This window comes from Colletotrichum gloeosporioides, assembly GCF_011800055.1.
Source record: "Colletotrichum gloeosporioides strain Lc1 chromosome Unknown consensus_19, whole genome shotgun sequence".
Classification (NCBI taxonomy): Eukaryota; Fungi; Ascomycota; class Sordariomycetes; order Glomerellales; family Glomerellaceae; genus Colletotrichum; species Colletotrichum gloeosporioides.
The window spans coordinates 67,445-90,904 of record NW_025544664.1 but is presented as its reverse complement, the minus strand read 5'-3'; the positions used below and the strand labels follow the sequence as shown (position 1 = coordinate 90,904).

The window sequence follows — 23,460 nt, the reverse complement described above, 5'->3', positions numbered from 1 at the left end:
AATGAAGCATTTGCGCGCCGTGCACTGCTCTGGAGCAGAGGCTGTGTGCTCTCTTCGCTTTCGCGTTGTCTCTGTTGTTCTTCTTTCGCTGGGCAGAATCGCTGATCGCTGATAAGGAGAAGCTTTGAACACAATTTCGCTATCGGTAATTTGATCTTCGCCCCGTCCCGTGCTGCAATGTTCTAGAGTCCCGACACTCCGGCCTTAACTCCATGAACACCCAAGTTTCCCCCTTAAACATAGCCATTCGAACTAGAGCTTGGCGCCAATGCGCGCCATTGCGGTGCCCGTGCTGCTCTTCGTCAACATGCCACCCGGTGACCCGACTCGTTCCGGGTGTCAGTTTGCCTTGGGGTTCCGGAGCTTGAATGAAGGAAAAATAAGGGGACCTGGGGGAGCCCCGCTCGTATTGAATTGCGGGACCGAAGTCTCCAAATGCGAACCCGAGGGGGGAAGACGCAGAGGCCATGACGACTCGCACCAGACGCACACGCATTAGACTTCTGGAACGGCTGATGTATGAGACACGTGATGGCGCTGACAACGTCCCAATGCCTTCTTGGACCCCTTCTGGGCAGTGCTCAGCTGTGATTGGCCCCTGTCTCAATCTCGGGTTCGAGTGCGCTTGTTGAGACGGTGCTGTGCATACCTTATTGTGTGGGAGCGCAAGCCACCGTGGCGGCGCCGTACTCGTAAACGCGATCCATGAAATTGCCTATCTGGTCCATGCCTCATGAATCTTGCGCTTGGATATATAGGGGGGCCGAGTCCGTCCGCCAACACTCATCATGACATGTCATGCAAACCACTAGACCTCTGATCTCATTAGCATTCTTCTTTTCCGCGCCACGATGACGAAACAAGTTGATCTTCCCGTTCGTCCGACAGTCCTCCAGAGGACCAAGTCACAGCTTCGTCGTCGCGGTGATCGCACACAAAACCCGGTGCAACTCCAGGCATTTGAATGGAACCTCCCCGCCGATCATTCCCATTGGAAGCGTTTGAGGCTAGCACTCCCAAGTCTAAGGGCCGTTGGTGTCAACAGCCTGTGGCTTCCTCCAGGAAGCAAGGCCAAGGATTCGGAGAGCAATGGCTACGACATCTACGATGCGTGGGACCTGGGAGAGTTTGACCAGAAGGGCTCGGTACCCACGAAATGGGGCACGAAGGAGGACCTGATAGCGCTGGCTGCCGAGAGCAACAAGAACGGCATCGGACTGGTGTGGGACGCGATTCACAACCATCGCGCTTATGCGGATGAGACTGAGATGGTCAAGGTCGTGGAAGTTGACCCCAGAGGTAAGGCGCTCGCGCGACTCATGCACACCAGGATGCCTTGCTAAACTTTGTTTCTAGATAGACGGATAGACATCACAGACACGTATGAGATTGAGGCATGGACGAAATTCAACTACAAGGCCAGAGGCGGCAAGTACAGCACTTTCACATACAACAAGACACATTTCAACGGCACCGACTGGAACCAGCAGAACAGCAAGAGATCAATCTACCGGTATGTGGAGGATGGAAAGAACTGGCACCAAGACGTCGGCACCAGTCAGGGCAATGCGGATTACCTCATGTTGGAGAATCTCGATTACACCAACCCCGAAGTCGTCAAGGAGTCAACAGAGTGGGGCCGATGGATCGTGGATGAGCTCGGTCTGAGAGGCTTCCGCGTGGATGCAGTGCAACACATCTCATGGAACTTCATCAATGAGTGGACGAGGTACCTGAAGAAGACCAGCCGGCAAGATCTGATGTTTGTCGGCGAGTTCTGGCACGGTGATGTGCGGGTGTTGACGAACTGGATGGACAATATGCACTCGTTCTTCAGCCTGTATGACGTCCCGCTGATGTACCACATCGCGAGACTGTCGTGGCATGAGGATCATGACTTGAGGGAGGTATTCAAGAACACTTTGGTTGAGCAGCGTCCCAACAACGCAGTGGTATGTGTCTCATCGGGGGGATGTCAGCCAATTGCAGTCAGCTAACATACTTCCAGACTTTCATTCGCAATCATGATACCCAGCGTGGCCAAGCTATGGACACGCCCATTTCAGCAGAATTCATGCCACTCGCCTATTCTCTCATTCTCCTGCGACGAGACGGACACCCTTGCGTCTTCTTTGGCGATCTCTACGGCACCGGCCTCCCCCACCTTGAGCCTTCTGTGCCCGACCTCCCGAACCTCCTCTTGGCCAGGAAGCTTTACGCCTACGGCAAGCAGAAGGACTACTTTGACAAGCACGACTGCATCGGCTGGGTGAGGCAAGGAACTGAGGATAGACCCGATGGCCTTGCTGTCGTCATGAGCTGGACCCAATCTCCCGAGGCCGAGTCCCAGATTTGCATGCAGGTTGGACGCGAGCACGCCGGAGAAGTGTGGACAGACGTCATGGGCCTAGAGACAGCCAATGTCATGATTGATGAGAATGGCCTGGGACTCTTCCCCTGCCAACGAAACAGCATGGCATGCTTCGTCAACAAGGACGCCAAGGGAAGAAAGAGGTTTCCTGTTCGTTTCGACACTGATTTCAACGGCCTCCTAAATTAGAATGATAGCGGTGCGGTGGATTTATCGTCTTTTACTTATGGCCACTGCGAGTGGGCTCACATTTAACTTTATAGATAGGGATCGGCGTAAGGCTGAGATTATATAGCGTGGCATACCATAGCGAATACTCACAAGAAATCTTTACTCCTTGTATATGATCAGCGCATTCTTCGGAGCTTAATGTGTAGTCATCAGGTAGGATGACAAAACAATTTCGGGTGAGATGAATTGTATTGCTAGGACTGGCGCTTGTGACAAACTCCTAGATCCTCTTGTCTTCCACCGATTCATTGATAGTAAGAGCCCATAGCCCACATAGAATGATCGCCTATGTGCTTGAACTTCTCCCACTGGAACATCATCTTGCTCTTCGCGCTTTGAATCTCGTCCTCGTTAGTAATGATTCCGACCTTGAGGAATAAGTCCATCTGCTCAGCAACCCATTTCTTGCAACCACGTCCTTCGTTGTCGAAGTCATACTTTTCCCTCCCATGTTCAATAATTGTATCAACCAAATCGCTGACCTTTAGCGTCTGTCGAGTAGTGAGCCGGCAGATGCATTGGGCTCGGCTGAGTTGTCGATCTTCCAAAAGGCTAATGACAATGTTTGCTTTGGAGCCATCGCCTCCACCAGCAGCCGGGGTTCCGCTGGGAGTGCAGTCGAGCTGTATCAGACGCCAAGAGTCAGGGTCGAGATGATTCGGTGCAACGGTCAAGTAGAATGTCCAGTGATTGCCCCCGTTGGCGAGAGGCTCGTGGGCGACCGCGCTTGCCTCCAAGACTGAGAGGGAGAAGATTTGTTCTCGATCCTTCTTCGGAATACACTGCACTGCCTCGAACTTCGGTGGCGGAAAAGCCCAAAGCTGGTGGGTTGAAGCAGGTTCGGAAGCTGCGTCGGCACTGGCGCCTTGCAATGTCGCATCCATATTCAAGGATCAGAGTGTTGCCCCTTTTATAGAAGCTGCGAAACTAACGATTTAAATTGTGGATGCTCGTGGAGATCGAGAAACTGGGATTTCCATGAGAGGGAGGAAAGGGCCAAAGAGCTCGATAAGACATGGGGGTTAAGAATATCGCCTTCCAGGACACGAATACTAAATAGCCGCTCGGTAGGATTCAAAAACACCCGGTAAAGGCCAGTATTTTGGCCATGACGACCCGTAGAACCAACGTGACACCGGCAATATTGCCGCGCGCTACTAACGCCAGCTCAAAGACCCAACCAACACAGCCCCATCGACATTCAATATTAAGCCAATGGCGACAAGAGGGCATGCGGGCCACAGAACATCTTCCAATTCTCATCTACTTTATTTAAATTCTCATGGCCGGTCGTGATTGTGGTTACACGCAAAGACAACAATCCCGTTTTCTTTTGACTGAGCGTCGGCTCCGCGTTGCCTGAAGTCATTCACTTTCAGCAAAGACCGATTGCCAAGATCCACCCTGTCTATATCCTCTTCAGACGTCCTGGGACAGATCCCAGCTAACCTTTCGTCGATACCACTTCAGCAGCACAACCGCGCCAAACTGATTCGATGGCCTCAGGCGCTGAACCGAAAGAGCTGGCGACCGACATGAATGCGTTGCCTCAAGTGGAAGACAGATTACATCCGCTGGACGGCGGTGAGCTCGACTCGGTCTCTGACGATGAACTTGGTCGCCTTTTCTGGACGGCACCTATCTTATACCAAGCTCACGGTAACAAGGTTGTGCGAATCTCCCAGAGTCTGGTTTTGAAAGGTGGCGGCACGGTGTCCCAGGGCGAGGGCGAAACGCAGCGCTTCGCTGCAGTCTGTGGATTTCCGGTTCCTACGGTCCACCGCGTCTTTTCCCTGATTGGGGTGTACCCTAATTGGCCAGAGGAAGAGAGCTGGTTCATAGTCATGGATTTCGTGCCTGGAATTCTGCTTGAGAAGGCTTGGCCAGACTTGGATACCGACACACGCGAGTTCGTGGCAGCCAAGGTGGCCGAGATGATCGACCGGATGCAGTCTCTCAAAATATTCGACATGCCTCCTGGCCCTGTAGACTATGAAGAGGACAAGCCATGGCAAGGCCCGTATTTCACGCTATATGGGACCGGGCCTTTCCCAACTCTTCAAGACATGGAAGACTGGTACAACCACAAACTAGACGTTTGCATACGACTCAAACAGACTAGAAATGAGACTCGAAGATTCTCATTCACGGAGGTGGTCCTGACGCACCAAGACATTGCGCCCGAAAATCTCATTCTGCGACAAGAAACCGGGGACCTTTGCCTCATCAACTTTGAATTCGGAGGCATATATCCAGTAGGATTCGAACAAGCTGGTTTAGCGAGTGGGGGCCTTGGGAAATGGAATGAGGAGTTCCGAAAAATGGTCTTGCCGAAGCTGTCATATCAAGGAGAAAAGGAACTGAAACAATTAAAAGCTATCATGTATGGACTGACGACAGGCGTATTGTTGTAGCTTTCATGTATACGCAATGTTGTTATTGCGGATGCGAGGTTGCTTTTGAACGGACGAAATGTATTGCGTGATTGCGCGGAAGCACTACCATAGATCTCAGCGCTTCTAATAGCATGGAAGCATGGAGGCGTTCCGCGATACCTGGATACAATCTGTGATGTAGGGACAATTCCAAACCGCGTTGAGCTTGTATGATGATAATCGCCTTCTGATTTGTTGTCTTCGTCCCCCCTCTTGACTGCGTGTGTCCAGGACATATACCGATAGCCGTATGATCAGAAGACCTACCCGACTAGAAGAGTCTTTGCTCTGAGTCTAATCGAACTGGGGGGAGAAATAACAATATACACATAATGTGTCTGACATCCTTAAGGCTAGCACTGCTTACTGATCATACTCAGTGCTGATCAAAACGTCTCAGAATAGGTACTTTACCCAACAACCCAGAAAATATAATGTCGTCAGCCCAGCTTATGCGGGCTGACCCTGAAATCCTACTCATGTATCCCTCCGCTTACAACATCAATGTTGTCAAATAAGCAACATAAGCAGCCCACCTTTTGTCTTGCAGTCTCTATTTTCTCCAAAAAGATAGGAAAAGTCTTGCCTTGCCATGCGTCACACTTGAAACTTAGAACTCGACTTATTTCATCAGAATAAGTTACTCAGTTACGACTGGCATTCTGGAATTTGACTCCTTGAAGCGGTCTTGCCACCATCACAATTGTTGCCGACGTCAGCTTGACAGCCGGTCGCAACCCAGTCGCTAACCGCCAAGAACTCCTCACCCCCTGTCGTCTGACCCCTGCCAGTCTTCTCGCTTAGCCCCAATTCCCACCCGCTCTTCATTATCAGAGGCCAACAAAACCCCAGAGACCGCAGCAGGACCTGGAGACTAGAAGAGGGGGAACTTTTGACCTCGTCACTGAGCACCATCCTGCTGTTATCGAAACAATGCCCCGCAAAGGAAACCGCAAAGTGAGAACGGGCTGCTTAACTTGCAAGTGAGTAACATCACTCCATTGCCTAAGATATCCAGTGAAGTTGCATCTAACGCGGCTACGTTCAGAGTTCGGAAGATAAAATGCGATGAGACGAAGCCGGTCTGCGTGAAATGTTCCGGGACCGGTCGAAAATGCGACGGCTACACGGCGCTGATCCTGGCACGCCCGGCCAGACCGCAGCTTTGCCCGGCAAAGTCACCGGACGAATTCCCGGGTTCCCTTGTCATCGCTATTAGCGCATTATATGAAGATGTCACCATGACGAGTGCGAAAGCGAATAACGGCAGCTCACAGATTCGATTTCTGCGAGATAACAACCTCGCATTAGCTCACTATAACATTGCGATCAAACATCTGCTAGTCATGGAGAACAAGGGGCTGGTGGTACTCGTTTGCCTCTTGTTCATCTGTATCGAGACCTTACAGTCAAATCGCGAAGCTGCTCTTCAACATAGTACTCACGGGACGATAATTCTGGGGACCTCCGATGCTCTCTCTTATCGATGGGTCAAGCAATGGGTGCTGCCAATGTTCCGCCGCCTCAATACCCTCAACTTCTGGTTCGGTGAAGGGCCTGACCTACCCGACCTCGAGGTTTTCAAATATCCAACTCCAGCGCAATTTACTAGTTATGACGAGGCGGGAGGCATGATCGATGATGTCTTCAACCAGGCATTCCAGCTTCTCTGCCAGAGCTACATCTACCGAGGCGGGCTCATGAGAGGCCGGGACCCGCCTCCGGAGTTATTGGGTCAGCAGCAGAAAATCTTACGTTTACTCAACGACTGGCATACGTTATTCGAAGACCTGGAGACGAGATTGATGACCACAACCAAAAGCTACGCTGCAACAAAAACTAATAAGGGGGCTTCTCGAACGTTCTCCTTAGTTCGGTACCATATCTGTCGAATCTGGTCCAACATAGCCTTTGCCTCGTCAGAAATGGTGTACGACGAGCACTTCGACGACTATCAGACCACAGTGGAAGAAATGCTAAAGACAGTGGAAAACCGAGCTCCAGGCCGCCAAAGCAAATTTGAGTTCGAAATGGGCTTCATCGCGCCAATCCTGTTTCTCGTCATGAAGTGTCGATATCTCAGTCTTCGATTGAAGGCACTTCAGTGCCTGGCCGTTCTCCCGGCGCCAAGAGAAGCACTCTGGGAGAGGGATGGCATGTATGCGGTGGCACGGCGTATGGTGGAGGTAGAACACGGCGTGATTCTGGATAGGTATGGACAGATACCGCCTGGAGTCGAGCCTTTGCGTCCGGGGTTGCCTGTCAAGACCATGCGAGTGGAGCAGTTCGTCACTGAGACGCTTGATATGACCGGCAGGGACGTCTTCGGCCGCAAGGTCCGGGGGACTAAGGTGATTTTCTTCATGCGTGCGGCAGACGACTCTGTTCGTCTTGTCCCAGACGTGCTTCCTGGTGCTGGCGTCGAACTACCCGAGTGGTCTCTAAAATGGGCATACGATAGTATTTCTTCGGACACAAGTGGTGGACGAGAAGCGCAAAATATTGTCGATGACTCAGAGGTGATGGCTCTCACTCAGGCATATCAACAAAGGCTCATGGGTAGTCGAAAGGAATAATTGCTACATTATCTTTTAGATTCATCCCTTTCAAGGGATAATATAGTGTTCTGCGACATAGACAGTCTTTACTGTGCGATGCTGGTGTAAATGAAATCATACGTTGCGGCAAGAACGGCTTTGCCGTCCTTCACCGGCTCTCGGCCCGGAAGGTGTCATTTTCGGAGTGGAACCGGATACTCCGGTGGAGATTGTGGGTTTGGAGACTAAGACTGAATGTCTGTCTTCAGGGCCAACATACCTCTGAGGCTAAATCACGACACTCGAGACTGGGTCTGAACAGGGGACCATGAGGATCATCCGGCGACGCGGGGTACGGAGTGATGCAGCCCTGCTGGGCTAAATGGTCTACACGTACTCTGAGCTCTTTGTCTACTTCGGATGCTGTGGATCACCGCCTCCGGTTTTTGAAGATCTCCCGAGAGTGGTGTACCGTAGGCGCCGAGACAACTCTGTGAGCTTACTTAGTCTGGCCCGCCCGTGGCAATTGCGGGCATCTTCAATGTTGCGTAGGCTGTATCGGAAATGAAGGCTAATTAGTCACGCGCTGCCCCTTGCTCTAACGAGGTCCGTCGTCCTGCAACATTTTAGCCACCCACGACGTCGGATCTTGCAAGTCAGAAAAGTTGGGCAAATTCAGACCTGACATCCGGACGTGGCGCGCCACAGGAAATGGTGTAAGGGACGTCGGGTCCGACTTACCCAATGCGACAAGCCCTGGATTCCGAGCAAAGACCATGTCTAAATCTGAATCGCCTTGTCTGACTCCGGCGAGGAGCTAGCTTTGTTGGTCCAGCACTTGGTCTGATAGTCACACTCGGCTGCCCGACGGAATCCGTGTCACTTTCCAATTATTCCCCCATTCATTGGACGTTGGCCGACATCCCATCGCCTGGGATGGCACAGCCAACATCCCCGGCTGCGCTAATGCATTAAATTTGCCCATATTTGCGATTGGAGGCGCCTCCTCGGCCTCCACTCCCCCCGCACTCCACGTGGACTCTGAATCGCACAGTTGACGTCAAAACGAGCCTGTGCCCAGGAGCCAGGGGTGCATGGCGCGGAAAGATGGGCTAAAAGAGGGCGGAAACATATGGGGTTAAAAGGAAAGTATCCTTGTCTGCTCGTCGGAGCATTGGGAGTGTCGTGGGAGAATAAAACAAGAGGTCATGCCACTTCGATCGAGGGCAGAATTATTCCAGCAGCTAAAAATGTATTGAATGCAGCTTTGACTCTTTTGACAATCAGTTTTCACGATGTTTTACTTACCTGTTATTGCTGCAATCATCTCATACCTTCTTCTTGTACGGGCTCTCAGATACCGGCGCCGAGATGACATCCAGAAACGGTTCCCTTACAAGACGAGGGAGGAAATGGCTTCCATGTCGCTCTCGGATGCTGCCGCAATAATAAGGGAGCTCTCAGAGCAGGAGTTTCCCACAATCTTCTACACATCGGTATCCTTCGCACTATTCAAGGTTTGCATTTCTCCTACTATTTACAATCATCCCAATGACTGAACTCCGACGCAGACGTACGGAATTCCGACTATTTCCAAGCTTCTTGTCGCTACGAGTCAGCTTTCCGGTGACGCCACAGCCTCAAAGCGGCGCACCGACACAGGCGTCTTGATGACAGAAATCATGATGAACAAGCCCGAGTGTCCTCGTAGCATCGAAGCTATCGCTCGCGTCAACTTCCTCCACGACCGCTGGCGCAAAGCTGGGAAGATCTCCAACGACGATTTGCTCTACACACTAAGCCTCTTCGCCCTCGAGCCAGTGCGCTGGACCGCTAGGTACGAGTGGCGAGATCTGACCATGCTCGAGAAGAATGCCATGGCGATGTTTTGGAGAGACCTGGGCAAGGAGATGGAGATTTCGTACGATTGTTTGATCCCGCACATGGCTGAGAAAAACGACGCCATCGCATGGCTAGATGCTCTGCAAGTCTGGAGCATCAACTACCAAGAGAAGTACATGGTTTACGCCGTCCCGAACGAGAAGCTTGCACATGCAAACGTGCATCTACTACTCCTCGATCTTCCGAAGTGGTCGCACAGCTTCGTTTTCGCCCAGCTACGGTGTTTGATGGAAACCCAGTTGAGACATGCAATGGGGTAAGTAGTGGCAAACTGGTCTTGAATGCAGCTGTCGGTTACTGACCTTCATTCTAGTTACGAGGACCCTAGCGACTTTCAATTTTCCGTTTTCAACGCTATCATCAACACGCGACGCTGGATTCTCAGAAATCTTTGCCTTCCGAGGCCCAAATGGTGGACCAACCCGATGCTCAAGGACATCGACAAGAAGACTTGCCGATACTACTTACCGACCTATTTGGCCCATCCATACTACGTCAAGCCTACCTTCTGGTCACGATGGGGGCCTGCCGCTATCTACAGTCGTCTCATCGGTGGCCGCCTTCCTGGAGATGAGGGTACTAAATACCATCCTGACGGTTATCTGATTCCCGAAGTAGGACCTGATTCCCAAAGGGGCAAGGGGAAGGAGTACATGGATATGACCAAAGAACGAATTTCACAGGCTAGAGGCTGTCCGATGGCCTTTGGAGTGTGAGCCACGGTGACTTATGCCACAGTATAGGGTATTCTAGAGCTTCGGGTAGCAGATATGGTTGCATTTGGCCGCGGAAGTTTCCCGCCAAAAGAGATTGTCATGTAACATGAGCGAATGACAGAGCGTGCGAGAGACGATTCCCACTATGAATTAAAGACCTTTGACTAGCTACCTCGTACGTGTTTCGCAGAAACACTTTGCTGCGTGAAAAGCATAGATCTCATGTGAGTCTCGCTGATGGCTTCGAGGGCAGAATAGGATCTTCACATTGTCATTTACTCTCATCGCTAAAGACAGTCTCAACACTAGACAGGTGGGTAATTTCCGTCGGGGACAGTTCGCACATGTGTCAGTCAGTGAGTTTGAGAGTTGGTCGTTTCTGGGCCGAGGGTTAAATTTCCCCGCGAGATGGCTAGTCATCTGATGCGACTCAGCCTACCAAAACGCTAAGACAGCACTTTCGGTTTCCTAATTCAATAATCGAACTATATTTACCCTTTTTCAGACGCGATCGTAGATCGATGCCCGTCAAGCTGGGTGGAACAACAATCTTACAAATGATCGGCCTCCGTGAGGAATCGGCTTTTACCCCGGGTTCGGGCTTTCGACACCGACCGTCCGGCAGGCTGCAAACATCCGAATAGTATGACGATGCTTTGACCACAGCACTTTGAGCTCATACGAATTCCAGTCAACCCCAATGCAATTTCGACAAGCAATGGATGCACTATCTGGCTCGCGTCTGTGTGCTCCGTCGATAGTCTGTCTTGCATCTAAGCCATGAGTCTCCGTCGTTTTCCACCATTACTCTTCGGGTTGCCTGGTAGGAAGCCTGAAATTTCGGCTGATTTATGTAAGCTCTAAGCCCAGCACCAATGAGCACGACCATTCCTGACGCTGATGCCACATGGTGGAACATGAAGGCAACAACAGCGTGCCCAAGCCAGCCATTACTTCACGCTGTATCTACATGGGCTGAAGGCAATTATCAGTATACAGAGCTCTTTACACAGTTCGGACAATGCATGGTCAACGTAAATCGTTCTCTCATGTTCCACAAACTACAATAACTAAGCAATCGCTAGACCCATGTGATACCCTGCAATTCGCACCACCAATCGCCCTCGTTCTCGTAGTAATCAAACTCAGACTTCCCATAAAGATCCTTCTCTGCGTTGTCCACTGTGCAAACATTCAAGTTGAAGTTGCAAGGCTGCATTGCGTCGAACAAAACGCCGTTCGGTGACACCTCTTCCCAAGGGTTGGTCAGCTGCTCGTAGTCGTGCGTGTCGAAGCAGGTTGTGGGCCCGAGGAAGATGTCCTCCTTAGTCAGGCCGTATACGTCTTGCAGCTTAGATGCGAGGCGATGTTCGGGCACGAAGTCGTCGCTACCCTTCTTCTGCAGCCGGTACTTGGTCCAAAGGCCGTTGGGCTGCTGCTGGCAGTAGAAGGCGCTCCTATAGTCCTTGTAGTAATCGTTAGGATCGCATTCCGTCATATTGTAGACCCGGAAGATGAAGACGTTCTGGGCCTGCAGGATCAGACCCATGGCGTTGATGCTGACGGTCTTGTACATCCAGTTCTCGACGTCGTCTTGTGTGAAATTCTTGTTGCGGACGAGGTAGTTGCCGCCGTGGAGGACGGTGTTGATGCCCCACTTGGTGTCGTTGATGGGTGCGTCGATGATGTTTCGCGCGTATTGGCCGATGGACTTTTTGTATTCATCCAACTTCTGGCCCATCTGGTCGCCAATGGCCGTCCACCTCACGAATTCCTTGTCTGCGGTCGGCGCCACCAACATACCGCTCACGATGATGTTGTTTCCTTGTACCGCTGAGGCAATACCACCCTGAACAGCTCCGAACACTGCAGTGGTCGGGAAAGCGTTGAGGATACCGTTCATCCACGCAATGGCCATCTTCCAGCCCGTGACGTTGTCCTTTGGCTTCGGCCACAATTCGGTGACCATCTTGGAAAGCCGCATGCCCAAGATAGCTGCTGTGTATGTCACAGCGAGGTTAAGGTTGTTGACATAATTGTTCCATCCCTGGATGCCCATGAGCGCATACCTGGGTATCATTAGCAGAAGTCGAAGATGACGAGGCTCAACGAGAGGTGACGAACCATCCAGGAAGTTGGACAGGGGAGCATGGCTGTCCAGCATTGCACCATTCATTTACGCCGCAAAAGAAGTTTGGTGCGCCGAGGTAGGCTCCCAGTGCCTGAATGTTGTTGTTGGGGTATTGGATGTAATGTTGCGAGGCGTTCGCCAAAAAGCCGTCAACATCTTCCTCTATCCATGTTTGGTTGGAAAGTGCCTTTGTTTCGCAAGTTGCTTGCCGGGTATCTAAGATAGTAGGTTGGGGGAGGCTGATGTCGTTGTTGCTGACTGGGACTGGCGTGGCAACGGTCTCTGACATTATCCACGCGACATAGGTCGCGATTATATGTTGGTAACGCATGATGAGCAGCGAAACAAAACAAAAGAGGCGCTAGGACAACGATCAAAACCAAACCGCGACTGGGTATATGGAACTGTGAACGACCGACTGCAGATGAACGCTGAGTTTGGGAGAAGCATCAAGGTTTCCCTCGACGATGATATATTTCTCTGGGTTGCCTAGCACACACCCGGCTTATGGCGGCACATACAGCGGCTATCGTGACCACCATCGGAAATGCGGTCTAGCCAGCCAGATAAGGGGGGATTGCGCAATCGGCAAGGTCCATTCAACCATATCTCTAATGACTCTGGGAACATATTAAGAGTAATTGGTAAGGGACGGATGTGTGGAGAGATATCCCACGCCGAACCGGATGTCCGCTCTCGCGTGATAGCTTGCCACTGGACCACTTTGGCCAATGGGAGAACGCTTGTTTGCGGGAAACCATTGAGATAGGGGAGTTGGCATTTGTCCCAAACGGAGTTATCAGCTTGGCAGGTGAAGGATCTGAGTCGTAAGAATGAAGCTTATCTCAGATGAGTGTCAGCCCTAATGTTGCGAAGTCAGGTCCTTCGCTGTTGCCGATGAGACCTAAGCAGAGAGAATAGTTGATCTCAATATTTTCGCTATATTGACTTAGGGCGTTATAAGGTCGTTTCGCGGCAGAGGCCGCATGATTTGCCGGGGTACCCTAATTTTAGAAAGCTAGGGGCCGGCGGCGATGGAAGCCGCAACTCCAGTTGTTGGTTGAGCAGCGAATGAGGGCTCAGCTGACGTCCTCAAACAGGAAAAAAGTTCCCAGAAGGAATGGACACGGGAAGGATTTGACATTGACGGAATCTGAAGCTCGAGCACGCGATTGCAGCGTTACGTTGAGGTTGTTTGTGGTGCAGAGGAATTATAGTAATTGAGTCAGTGTGTTGAAGTATAAAATATGAGGGCTCCGGGTCTTTCCCAGCGAAAGTTTCCCAGCCTGGAACGGATCGTCCGTGACATCTCCACGTCTTTCGGCAACACCGATCTTACGCCATACTCGCGGGTTATCTCGTGTCAACCCGCGGAGAGTGGTTTATCAACACATTGGTGTAAATGATCATGCATCGTGACTCTAGAATTATTGATAACAACGGGCGGAGGACCTCAACAATTGTTCGCAGACAAGCCTCTCATTCCCAGCTTCAACCACACTCATTTGGCGTTCGTAATATCGACCATGTTTGTTAGACTCTTTCTCATGTTTTGTGCGCTCGCACTTGGCGCACTCGCCGATAGACATCACTTCTGCTGGTGCAACAGCGAGCAAGTACCAGACCACGACCTCTGCTTGACGCAAGCCGCTTGCAACTATTATCCACAAGACAAGTTTTTCGGCGTGCACTACGGCGACCCGAACGCGCCAACTATTTCCAAGATGAACTTTAAGAAGCAAGAGTGCTATGGCACGCGCGCATGGCCCATCATCCCGCACCCCTTCCTCGGAGGCAACGAATTTGAAGATGCGTGTTACGCTGCCGCGGCGGATCCCGCCGTCATCAATGCGTGCGGCATCTCACCGGGAACACGAACCAAAATCAAGTCTCGTTGTTCTCACGGATTTGACTAAGCTTTAATGTAAAAGGTAAGCCACTTCCGCCACGACCTGAGTGTGGCCCATACTCTCGGAAGGTTTCTGTGGCTAACTTTCATCATTCAGATACCCACATTACCAAAAAGCCGATGATTCGGGTGGCAGTCATGGGCAGCTGGTGTGCAAGGCTTCCACGCTGATTACGATCATGAATTCTAAGGAAGGAAAACAGCACTATGAAAGGAAGGATGGTGATGTAACAATACCTGGTTTCGAAGAATGTACATAGTAGTTTTCGTTGGAGCCCCAATGATAATTGCCTTTCCTTTGACAACAGAAGCGACATTTTGTTCACGAAACGTCGAAAATCAGTATTCGTGGCCGACGGCAGGCTTACCAATTGATTCAATTCGTGAGCTTGCTCAGTTGAAAAAAATGCCGATAATTTTACACAAAGGAAGCGAATTAGTTCAGGTGCTGAAATTAACTTTCGCTAGTTTGCATCCCTGGCCCCCGCAATATTTACGTAATCAGCAGAGGAAAAGGGCTGTGATGCGCCCCGACGCGACGCGTCAAGGTGGACCGCAACAATCTCAGCGCTGACGGCATGGGCAAGTGGCTCGACGAATTAAGGGCCGCAAACCCTCCTGTTTGGGCTTTGGAGGAAGCCGAAAACTTCATCGAGAAAAACCGGCATCGAGTTAATCTCGATGCCCTCGCCGATCCCGCAAAGGCGAAGAAGTATTATGTTGTCTACTTGTTGCGAGGGCCAAAAGCTGACGGCAAACAATACGGCATTTTTTCGAATCACTCCGAATGCCAAAAACAATTGACAGGTTGCAACAACCGAAGTATGCATACTACCTAATTACCCACCTTTTTCGTTTAGGCTAACGTGTGCTGAACAATGCAGATGTTTCTGTAAAGACCAGGGAGGAAGCTGTGAGCCAATCCTCGCGCTATTACATACAATCACGACTGACGGATGGCAGGTGGTCATTCTTAAAAAAGGCCTCGCTGCGGAATTCACAGAGGGATATTTGCCGCGCTCGCTGACGAACCCTCGGAGCACCACTTTCGAAATTTCTGCCGATTCTGGGGATGACATCACGGACGAAAACGCGCCCAGGAAACGGGTGCGCCTACACGAACCTTCTAAATTGCCCGGAAGCTCTCATGAGCCGTCTTTCATGTCGGAAAATACCGAGCCTCAAGATCAAGAGAATTCCCACGAGCAGGAATGCGAAGACAGCTCTGACAAGGTGGTAAAAGAAGAGACTTCTGATGAGCAGGGCTTTGACCCATCGGTTCCAAAACTTCTCCTGAGTCTGGAACAACAACGCGCTTTGGATCTTGCAATTGAAGGTCACAATCTTTTTATCACCGGGTGAGGCATTATCATGAAATTCAGCGTAATTTGCATGTTTATTCACAGCTGACTGTACAGCTCTGGCGGTTGCGGCAAATCCTACCTCGTCGAGACCCTGAACAACGAATTTAGGACTCGCGGAAAGAATGTCTACCTACTCGCACCAACCGGGCAAGCGGCTGTCAATATAAGAGGTAGAACGACATTTTCCTACATGAATTGGCGGCCCGAGGACCTAGCAAAGACCGACCAGACGCTCGTTGAGCAAGCGCGAGGCCAACTTGTCTGGAAACGCATTACTTCCACCGATGTTCTGATTATCGATGAAATTAGCATGGTTGGCAAACAGTTTTTTGAACGTCTCAGCTACGTCATTCGCATGATTCGACAAACTTTGCGTCCGCAGCCTGCTAATGTGGACAGCCCGTTTGGAGGGATTCAAATAATCGTCGTCGGTGACTTTTGTCAGCTAGCCCCAATAAAGGGTCTCGGATACTGTCGTGCGGAAATACAGTATGACGATCAAGGCAGGGCGTGGCACCCATGTGGATTACTTCAGTCGACCAACGATCGTCGCAATTGGTATTGCCCCGAGAACGACGGGCATCCCAGATTCGCTGACAGTGAAAAATGGGCCTTCAAGTCTGAGGATTGGCTGCAGTGTAACTTCAGGTATGTCCTCTCCGGTCTTCACAGTGCTGGAGCATGCGCGCAGCGTTACTCACGCAGTGCATGAATAGTCATATAAACCTGACTACGATACATCGCCAGAAGGATGCAGGCTTTGTACGAATACTTCAGAACATCCGGATGGGCCACATTGATGACCGCGATCTTGCTGTTCTTTTGCAGGCACGCAGAACTGGGGATGGAATACGCTTGTTCAGCCACAACTGTGATGCCGAGGATTACAACGACAGTAGATTCGCAACTCTCCCGGGTGATACCGAAAAATATGGTTGTGTCGACCACCCCGCATCCGATGGCGAATATAGTGACCTACACCGGTACACTGACTCACTGAGCATGAAGGTGGGCATGCCTGTCGTCTTGCAAGCAAATGTGAGTGCCTCTGCTCAAGCTACTCAATCGCTTTCGCAGAGACATGCGCTGATGAAAGCCGTAGGTCGATGTAGAGGAAGGCCTCTGTAATGGCAGTCGAGGCAAAGTCATTCGTTTCGTATCCTCTACTGAGAGCGAGCCTATGAAGCCCAATAAGAGGAATTACAGAGGTGATCATCTCGGATACGATATAGCATGCGCGCGATACACCCAAATCAGAAATTTCAGAAAGAAATTGAGGGGGAAACCCTGTAAGCAATCTCATATGGCAGTTTCCATATATCCATGGATACTGACGTGTTTTCCAGATCCCGAGGTTCTGTTTTCAAACGGCCAACGCCGTGTCATCGGTCCAGACTGCAGCATTCTCAATATCGAACGTTACGCAGAATCATCTGGGGATGAAAACAAATTGATCTACTCGTCGAGAACGCAGATTCCTCTTGTTCCTGGATGGGCTATGACTATCCACAAGAGCCAAAGTCTGACACTTGACCCTGTCATTATCGACCTCTCGCGTGCCTGGGACGGAAGATTGAAGTATGTCGCGCTCAGCAGGGCTCGTTCGCTCCAGGGTCTGCAGGTGAGAGCGTGCAAGAGCGACTTCAGAAATAAGTTGGAGCTTGATCCTGAGGTAAAGAGTTTTATGGTAAGAGTCGAGAATTGTTCACAGGAGGGGAAGGTCTAGCCATTGCCGGATATTTTACGGCGGTTACCAAAGACTTTTGCTAGGGCCTGTTAAGGAGCGAGGACGGAACGAGACGTAGCCTAATCATACGACGAGTTATATGTCACAACTTTTATTCGGATTGACCGACTAGTGATAATTATCTAATTTACAATTTTTGAACATGGCGTCATGTCATTTCACGATGTTACATCTCTGCACTATCAGAAGACAACATGGCATACCTCAGCGATAGACAAGTAAATGCTAGCATCACGCCTATCGAGGAGGAAGATATCGTCTCTCTCGTAGCTTGAAAAGCCTCACTCAATTGTACCTACAAGAATATAGGGGTAAAGGAGAGGGGGGATGCTATACTAAGCTTCAATTGATCACAAACGTTACACGACGATACAGCTAACACTCAGTATCTAGATGAGGCTCAACGAAATAAGAATCTTCCTCCCGCAGTCCTTCCTACAGCACCGTTATGTCTTAGAACGCGTACAGCATCATCGTGACCTCCAACCGCCGCGCTTTGAAGTGCAGTCTGGCATTTTCGTCCCTTGAAGCCACAAGCATTCACATCAGCACCGGCTGCCAGTAAGCGCTCGATTACGTCTACATGGCCTTTCTCGGCTGCCGCATGTAAAGCCATCCCATCTCCGTAAATACCTCCCAGGGCGTGGACATTGGCGCCTTCCTTGATAAGAAGATCGACTATCTCGAGATGACCTCGTGAACATGCCCCTTGAAGAGCTGTGTAGCCCTTGTACTTTGCTGGGGCACCATTGATGTCAGCCCCATGTTGGAGAAGAAGCTTCAATATAGTCTTGTAGCCGCCGCCTGCTGCAGCTTGCAATGCCGTGTAACCTGCCGTTGGTGACGGCGGAGCATTCACGTCGGCTCCCAATTCCAGTAGTCGGCTGACCAAATGCTCATGTCCTCGCTCTGCTGCTGCCTGAAGTGCCGTTCTTCCGTTGTACCGGGTCACGACGACTGACGACGCTGGTGACTCGTGTGCCGGATGCGCAGGCTTCGACAACACCTCGTTGACCTTGGCCCCCGCACTAAGCAGAATGTCGACGACCTTCTCATTCCCATGTCCGCAGGCGATCTGCAAGGCATTCCTTTGGAAGTTGTTGCCGCCGGAGAAGTGGATATCGGCCCCGGCGTCGACCAGCATCTGCACGGCGTTTTCGTGGCCGTGCAAGCATGCAGCCTGGATGGCCGTCTGTCCGTAGTATCCGCGCGGGGGCTCGTTGACGGCAGCCGGGTTGGCGGCAAGGATTTCTCGGATATGGTCCAGTTCTCCGCCTCTGGCGGCAAGCTGCAACGGAGTCCAGCAATATTCCTCTCCGTCGTCGGTCTGCAGGGTCGGGTCCCACGCGGCGTCCAGAGGCGGCAGAGATTTCTGCATGATGGAAAGCAAAGGCTCAAGATAGTAGGTGGTATCGTGAGATCCGGAGGAAGTCATCCAACATCGGGGCTTTGAAAGGATGAAGTTGAGTTGCGGTACTATGCAAAGCGGCCACAGTCCACATCAGGAAAGCCAGTCAGATTTATGCTGGTAGATGCATGCATTGAGTCGTATGGTGTTGGCGAGGAGGCACCCTCATGTTGCCTTGTCAAGGCCGTTCGATTATCTTACATGCGCTAGCTTGCCTAATCATAGTGATTATCGGGACTCGGCACAGATGTCATCATCAAGATGCGGGGGCTAATGGCGGCATGGGTCTGGAGCGAGGGAAACGGTTGGACGAATATAACTTTATGCTGTCTCTGGTGCATTAACACTTTATCGGTCCGTTCTAAACAGCATCATAGAGCTCCCGCTGGCTTCCATGCCTAAATCACTTCGCAGAGTGTTGGCAACGCCCCTGCCAGCCATTCACATTACACCGAAATCGATTTCAGATTTTGTGTTTTAAAGTGCGAAAGCAAAGCAACACCTCACCATTTTAATTCTTCTATCTGCTGCAAATAAAATCAAGGGAAAAGTAAACAACACATGGTTGAGATTCGCAACGGTAAAGACAGTGTGACCACCCTCAGCCACGTCTCAATCCACCACCCTACATCCCGTATTCACTGCATCGACAACCAAGTGCGAATGTAGATGATGTAAGTGGTGTTCTCGATCTTATATTGCCGCTCGAAAAGGCTCGGTCTGATGCATAGCGCCCTTCGCCCAGGCCGCAAGCCTGGCGTCATTTGATCATCCGCGTTTAACCGCAGAGGGCCTTGGTGTAGCAGGCGTCGTCGAGGAACCTGCTAGCAGCGGTGAAGGCGTTGTCAACAGGAGCGCACTGGCGAGCCTTGAGACGGCGAGCGCCGACAGACAGCTCGCCGTTACCACCGCAGCCCTCGCCGCCCTGAGCAAACGCATTCCAAGGGGACAGAGTCCAGGCACGGTGGCCAGCAGGGAATCCAGCAAGGCTGGGCTGGCCGTTGTTAGGCCTCAAGCTGTTATAGATCCTGCCCTCATACACGTTGTTGTCCTCCATGCCGGCAGCATCGGCGACGCCGTTGGTGTAGTGTCTCCAGCGGATGACCTGGTCCCAGCTGAAGCCGCCAAGCGCGGCGTACTCTTGCTCGTTGGGGTACGGGCTGAACTGACCGAGAGTGCCGGAGACCTGGATGAAGTTACCAGCCGCTGCGATCTCATAGACGTAGCCGTTGCCGCCGAACATCTGAGTTAGGAATCTGACAGCGGTGTCCTCGCTGGCGGTGGTCGAGACATAGCCGTCATTGTCCCGGCTGGCTCCGCTTTCAGCGCCGACAGCATGGTTGTACATGCTGACGTTCGGGGTAACCTCAAGGAAACGGCTGGCACCCCTGGGAGCAAAGTTGCCAGCGGCGCGCATCTCAGTCGGGGTTCTGGTTCGGCGCGCCACACTCTGAACTGAGCATTGCACAGAGCAGTCCACAGGTTGAGGACAAAGAGAATAAGAATGTTCTTCTGGAAAACCATATTGGCGATTTGTCGTGCAAGCGACGAGACAAGTAGTGAAAAATGAGGGACGATATAAGACAAGGCTTGAGAGAGTGGTTAGAGTTGAGTAGCGAATGAAGTGATGGTGATGATGATAAAAGACAGAATCGACAGGTGAGAAGGCATCCCGCTTTATACTTATCCTGGTGCTCATGATGCCCAGCATCTTCTCACAGCTCAACTCTGACGATTTCGGCGTGGGCAGTACTTCTCTCCCAGTACGATGTCATCCTCTCGATCTTGGCTGCGAGCTTCATAGTGGCTGAGTGTCGTCGACTCAAGAGACAGCGTTCTTGGGAATTCGAGGTCGCATGCCGGCACCATGACTGGGTTCAAGCCCAAGCTTGGCTCCGCAGCCTCCGCTCTTGGTGTTCAGTACTTTTCTCTCAACATGACGCCGTTCCCGAAATGTTGGCCACGAGCTTCCATGTCCTGGTGGCTGAGTGTTGACAACTCAAGATACAGCTGTTGCGAGTGCGATATCAAACGCACGCACCATAACAAAGTTCAAGCTCAAGCTTGGCTCGTACGAGTACAATTACAATTATTAGGCACAAGCTGACGTACCGGCTTTACTCCGATAATATCTCAACTTGATTGAGTCGAACGCTCTCGAACGCTTGGCATCGCAATCCGACCTAGTGTAGAATAGCTCAAACGCTGTACCCCACTCCATCTGTCATCAAACAACCCTCCTCGACTGCTGGGCAGACGGAACAATGCTCGTTATTGAACTAGGTGCTAGCCGGTCAAATCGTACGCAAAAGCGGAGAATGATGTCCTCGTAAGGCTATGTCGGAAAGCTCTTTGAGACAGATTTCCCCGAGATCTCCGGAGCACACATCCACTCTCTTTCATGGTCCCAAGTTGTAAAGGCAACCACTGCGCATTATCTTGTCATTCCAGACATCCAATCTTTCACACGCTACCCACTCCTGCATCGTTCGCGCGACCATTACTGGACTACAAAGCTTCTCTCTGCAGACCTGTTGCACCGCCCGCTACCAACTTCCATCCAGTCAGAACATCATCATCATGAAGAACCCAACCACTGCGCCCTGGAGCCTCAGCGCCTCTCGCAACGACGTTGAAAAGCTTCTCCGGGGCTTCCGACCGGCGGCGATGGAGGACCGCTGGATGTTCCGCGCAGACAAGCCAGACGTCTGCGGAGACTTCGTGGTGCATGTGCACAGAAGCTGGACTGGGGACGAGCTTCTGCGCATAAACGTGGTCTTGGCGGCTCCGGGTGGAGGTGCCCCACCAGCAAACACCGACGAACCTCACGCTTCGATAACCGACATCACGTGGGACAGGGGGGACGGCGGTTTTCTTTCTACCGAGGCGGAGGCTAAGGAACTAGCAACTGCCCTGTTACGGAACGTGCTGGGGTGTGACTTGTGAGCTATGCTAGATGAGGAAGTGTGTTCGTTTCCGGACCAGATGCAGAGGGCATTCATGGTCGAAATGTACCGAGACCGAGGTCGCTTGTTGTTTTAGTCAAAGGAATAGAATGCCTATGTCCCCTGTGTCATCAGAGCTGTTGAAAGTGCCGTAACTATTGTGCATGCTATTCCACTCAGTGCGGGAAGAAGGACTGCAGTACTTGAGATGATGACCGGCGAAAGTGTTTCCCAACTTTGCTCAACCATAAGACTCGCAGTTCTCCAAAGGGAAAGTATCAATATTTCCAGATTAGATGAACCTTCCGTCTTTTACATTCGTGTTGTGAAGTCCACCAGCAGTCAATGGAATAGCCTTTCTTAGTCTGTGCAGACGCAAGCTAGTCGATCTTGGCCCTTCAACTAGGTTTGACTGGTCTGACGTTGCCCAGATCTTATCAACTATGTTCAGAACGACCGCTTAAGGCATCGTCCATCACAATTTAAAGACGGAGTAACCCTTAGCAGGGCTGCAGCGCCAAGATGCGTCATGTGGATTTGGACGTGCAGATATTCTCCGTCCCGGTCCGCGGGTTGTCGCCGGCAGTCCAGCCTCCAGTGCGGTTCGTCCCCACACCCGCCATCCGAATGGGCCGAAGGAAGGGATGAAAAAGACGGACGGCATATTTTTCTTGGCGGAGGCGCAATGCGCCAGTTTTCCGGCAGTGTCAGGCTATTCTATGAATCGTCATTGATTTGGGCAGTAAGCTCAATTATCCTGAGTTTGAGCCCCGTACTTGCCAAGTCCGGCTTTCGACCGAACTGTCTACAATGCACGCAGCTCTGGAGACAATCAGCCCTGTATCAACGTCTTTTCAAGATGTTTATTGGTACCAGATGTGTGCGAGAGTCTACTTCTTGAGTCAGCTGGCTTGATGTGTTTATTTCGGTCTTTCCGACGACATCTCTCGGTCCTAGCTGGGCATATCTGATCCGAAAACGAGGTGTCTCGGTCAGATGTGCCTTCTCTCGCCCAGAGAGGCATACCTGACCCGAAAGCACTCGTATCCTGCAATACTAATAGGCATCCTGTCTCGCACTTCGTTGAATAAACCAGAATACTCATTCACCAGCTACCAGCTTTGTCTCTTCGACTCCACGTTCACTTAAAAACTTACACAAAACACTCTTTTTACTCATCCACCCTCAAAATGCGTGCTGCCGCCTTCATCGCTACATACTTCCTTGCTGCAAGGTTCGCTGATGCACAACTTGATTTGATCCGTTCTGTATATAGCTAACCACAGGCACTGTCTTACAGCGCTGCAGCTCAGACGATCTACTGCTGCAGCTCCAACGAGAATGACCAAATTGTGTACGAGACAGATGAGACCGCTGTCTGCTGCCAGAGCTCTGGAGGCCAACTCCAAGGTGTAAGTTGATTGAGAATGCACCGGAAACTCTGGCCAGGGGCTAATATCGTGTGACTTTTAGGACGAGTGTTTGCTGGAAGTAGGACGCTTCGGTTTCAGCCAATGCTGCCGCCAACAGACGGTTTTCACTTGCGACTTCTGATTCGCAGCGACCGCTGATGAGAAGATGGTGTACTGCAGTCGAAGTATCGTTGGATCACTGTCCATGCGTGGATGCCAAATGCGGGAGTGTTTGTCCGCGGTCACGTATTTTTGTTAGAAGCAGATATACTGTTCGTCATGTTCGTTGCGAATTACCATTCCCATGGTTCGAGAACTTTAGACTGCACCTTAACTCTATCCCTGTTAAACT

The 23,460-nt window shown here is 51.2% G+C and overlaps 11 protein-coding genes across 11 annotated transcripts; 7 read left to right on the top strand and 4 right to left on the bottom strand.

Annotated features, from left to right (window-relative positions):
• Positions 1-705: 705 nt before the first annotated feature.
• On the top strand, positions 706-2,560 carry GCG54_00006314 (Glucan 1 4-alpha-maltohexaosidase; the record flags this gene model as incomplete). Its single annotated transcript, XM_045406323.1, has 4 exons — positions 706-722; positions 830-1,299; positions 1,357-1,952; positions 2,009-2,560. 4 exons carry the CDS (start codon positions 706-708, stop codon positions 2,558-2,560), a joined length of 1,635 nt encoding a protein of 544 aa, XP_045267615.1.
• Positions 2,561-2,847: 287 nt separating this feature from the next.
• GCG54_00006313 (uncharacterized protein) lies at positions 2,848-3,486 on the bottom strand (the record flags this gene model as incomplete). Its single annotated transcript, XM_045406322.1, has 1 exon — positions 2,848-3,486. The coding sequence occupies one exon, from the start codon at positions 3,484-3,486 to the stop codon at positions 2,848-2,850; it is 639 nt and encodes a 212-aa protein (XP_045267614.1).
• A 612-nt stretch (positions 3,487-4,098) lies between these two features.
• Positions 4,099-5,016, top strand: GCG54_00006312 (uncharacterized protein; the record flags this gene model as incomplete). The annotated part of the gene is made up of 1 exon (XM_045406321.1): positions 4,099-5,016. The coding sequence occupies one exon, from the start codon at positions 4,099-4,101 to the stop codon at positions 5,014-5,016; it is 918 nt and encodes a 305-aa protein (XP_045267613.1).
• Positions 5,017-5,970: 954 nt separating this feature from the next.
• GCG54_00006311 (uncharacterized protein) lies at positions 5,971-7,613 on the top strand (the record flags this gene model as incomplete). Its single annotated transcript, XM_045406320.1, has 2 exons — positions 5,971-5,994; positions 6,048-7,613. The coding sequence occupies 2 exons, from the start codon at positions 5,971-5,973 to the stop codon at positions 7,611-7,613; spliced, it is 1,590 nt and encodes a 529-aa protein (XP_045267612.1).
• A 1,256-nt stretch (positions 7,614-8,869) lies between these two features.
• Positions 8,870-10,192, top strand: GCG54_00006310 (Mycophenolic acid synthesis protein B; the record flags this gene model as incomplete). The annotated part of the gene is made up of 3 exons (XM_045406319.1): positions 8,870-9,091; positions 9,146-9,732; positions 9,790-10,192. 3 exons carry the CDS (start codon positions 8,870-8,872, stop codon positions 10,190-10,192), a joined length of 1,212 nt encoding a protein of 403 aa, XP_045267611.1.
• Positions 10,193-11,273: 1,081 nt separating this feature from the next.
• GCG54_00006309 (uncharacterized protein) lies at positions 11,274-12,654 on the bottom strand (the record flags this gene model as incomplete). The annotated part of the gene is made up of 2 exons (XM_045406318.1): positions 11,274-12,261; positions 12,317-12,654. 2 exons carry the CDS (start codon positions 12,652-12,654, stop codon positions 11,274-11,276), a joined length of 1,326 nt encoding a protein of 441 aa, XP_045267610.1.
• Positions 12,655-13,849: 1,195 nt separating this feature from the next.
• GCG54_00006308 (uncharacterized protein) lies at positions 13,850-14,239 on the top strand (the record flags this gene model as incomplete). Its single annotated transcript, XM_045406317.1, has 1 exon — positions 13,850-14,239. One exon carries the CDS (start codon positions 13,850-13,852, stop codon positions 14,237-14,239), a length of 390 nt encoding a protein of 129 aa, XP_045267609.1.
• A 571-nt stretch (positions 14,240-14,810) lies between these two features.
• On the top strand, positions 14,811-17,322 carry GCG54_00006307 (ATP-dependent DNA helicase PIF1; the record flags this gene model as incomplete). The annotated part of the gene is made up of 5 exons (XM_045406316.1): positions 14,811-15,054; positions 15,131-15,590; positions 15,651-16,244; positions 16,313-16,634; positions 16,699-17,322. The coding sequence occupies 5 exons, from the start codon at positions 14,811-14,813 to the stop codon at positions 17,320-17,322; spliced, it is 2,244 nt and encodes a 747-aa protein (XP_045267608.1).
• A 421-nt stretch (positions 17,323-17,743) lies between these two features.
• GCG54_00006306 (uncharacterized protein) lies at positions 17,744-18,721 on the bottom strand (the record flags this gene model as incomplete). Its single annotated transcript, XM_045406315.1, has 1 exon — positions 17,744-18,721. The coding sequence occupies one exon, from the start codon at positions 18,719-18,721 to the stop codon at positions 17,744-17,746; it is 978 nt and encodes a 325-aa protein (XP_045267607.1).
• An 808-nt stretch (positions 18,722-19,529) lies between these two features.
• On the bottom strand, positions 19,530-20,275 carry GCG54_00006305 (Heat-labile enterotoxin IIB A chain; the record flags this gene model as incomplete). The annotated part of the gene is made up of 2 exons (XM_045406314.1): positions 19,530-20,181; positions 20,232-20,275. 2 exons carry the CDS (start codon positions 20,273-20,275, stop codon positions 19,530-19,532), a joined length of 696 nt encoding a protein of 231 aa, XP_045267606.1.
• A 1,056-nt stretch (positions 20,276-21,331) lies between these two features.
• GCG54_00006304 (uncharacterized protein) lies at positions 21,332-21,697 on the top strand (the record flags this gene model as incomplete). Its single annotated transcript, XM_045406313.1, has 1 exon — positions 21,332-21,697. The coding sequence occupies one exon, from the start codon at positions 21,332-21,334 to the stop codon at positions 21,695-21,697; it is 366 nt and encodes a 121-aa protein (XP_045267605.1).
• Positions 21,698-23,460: the final 1,763 nt, after the last annotated feature.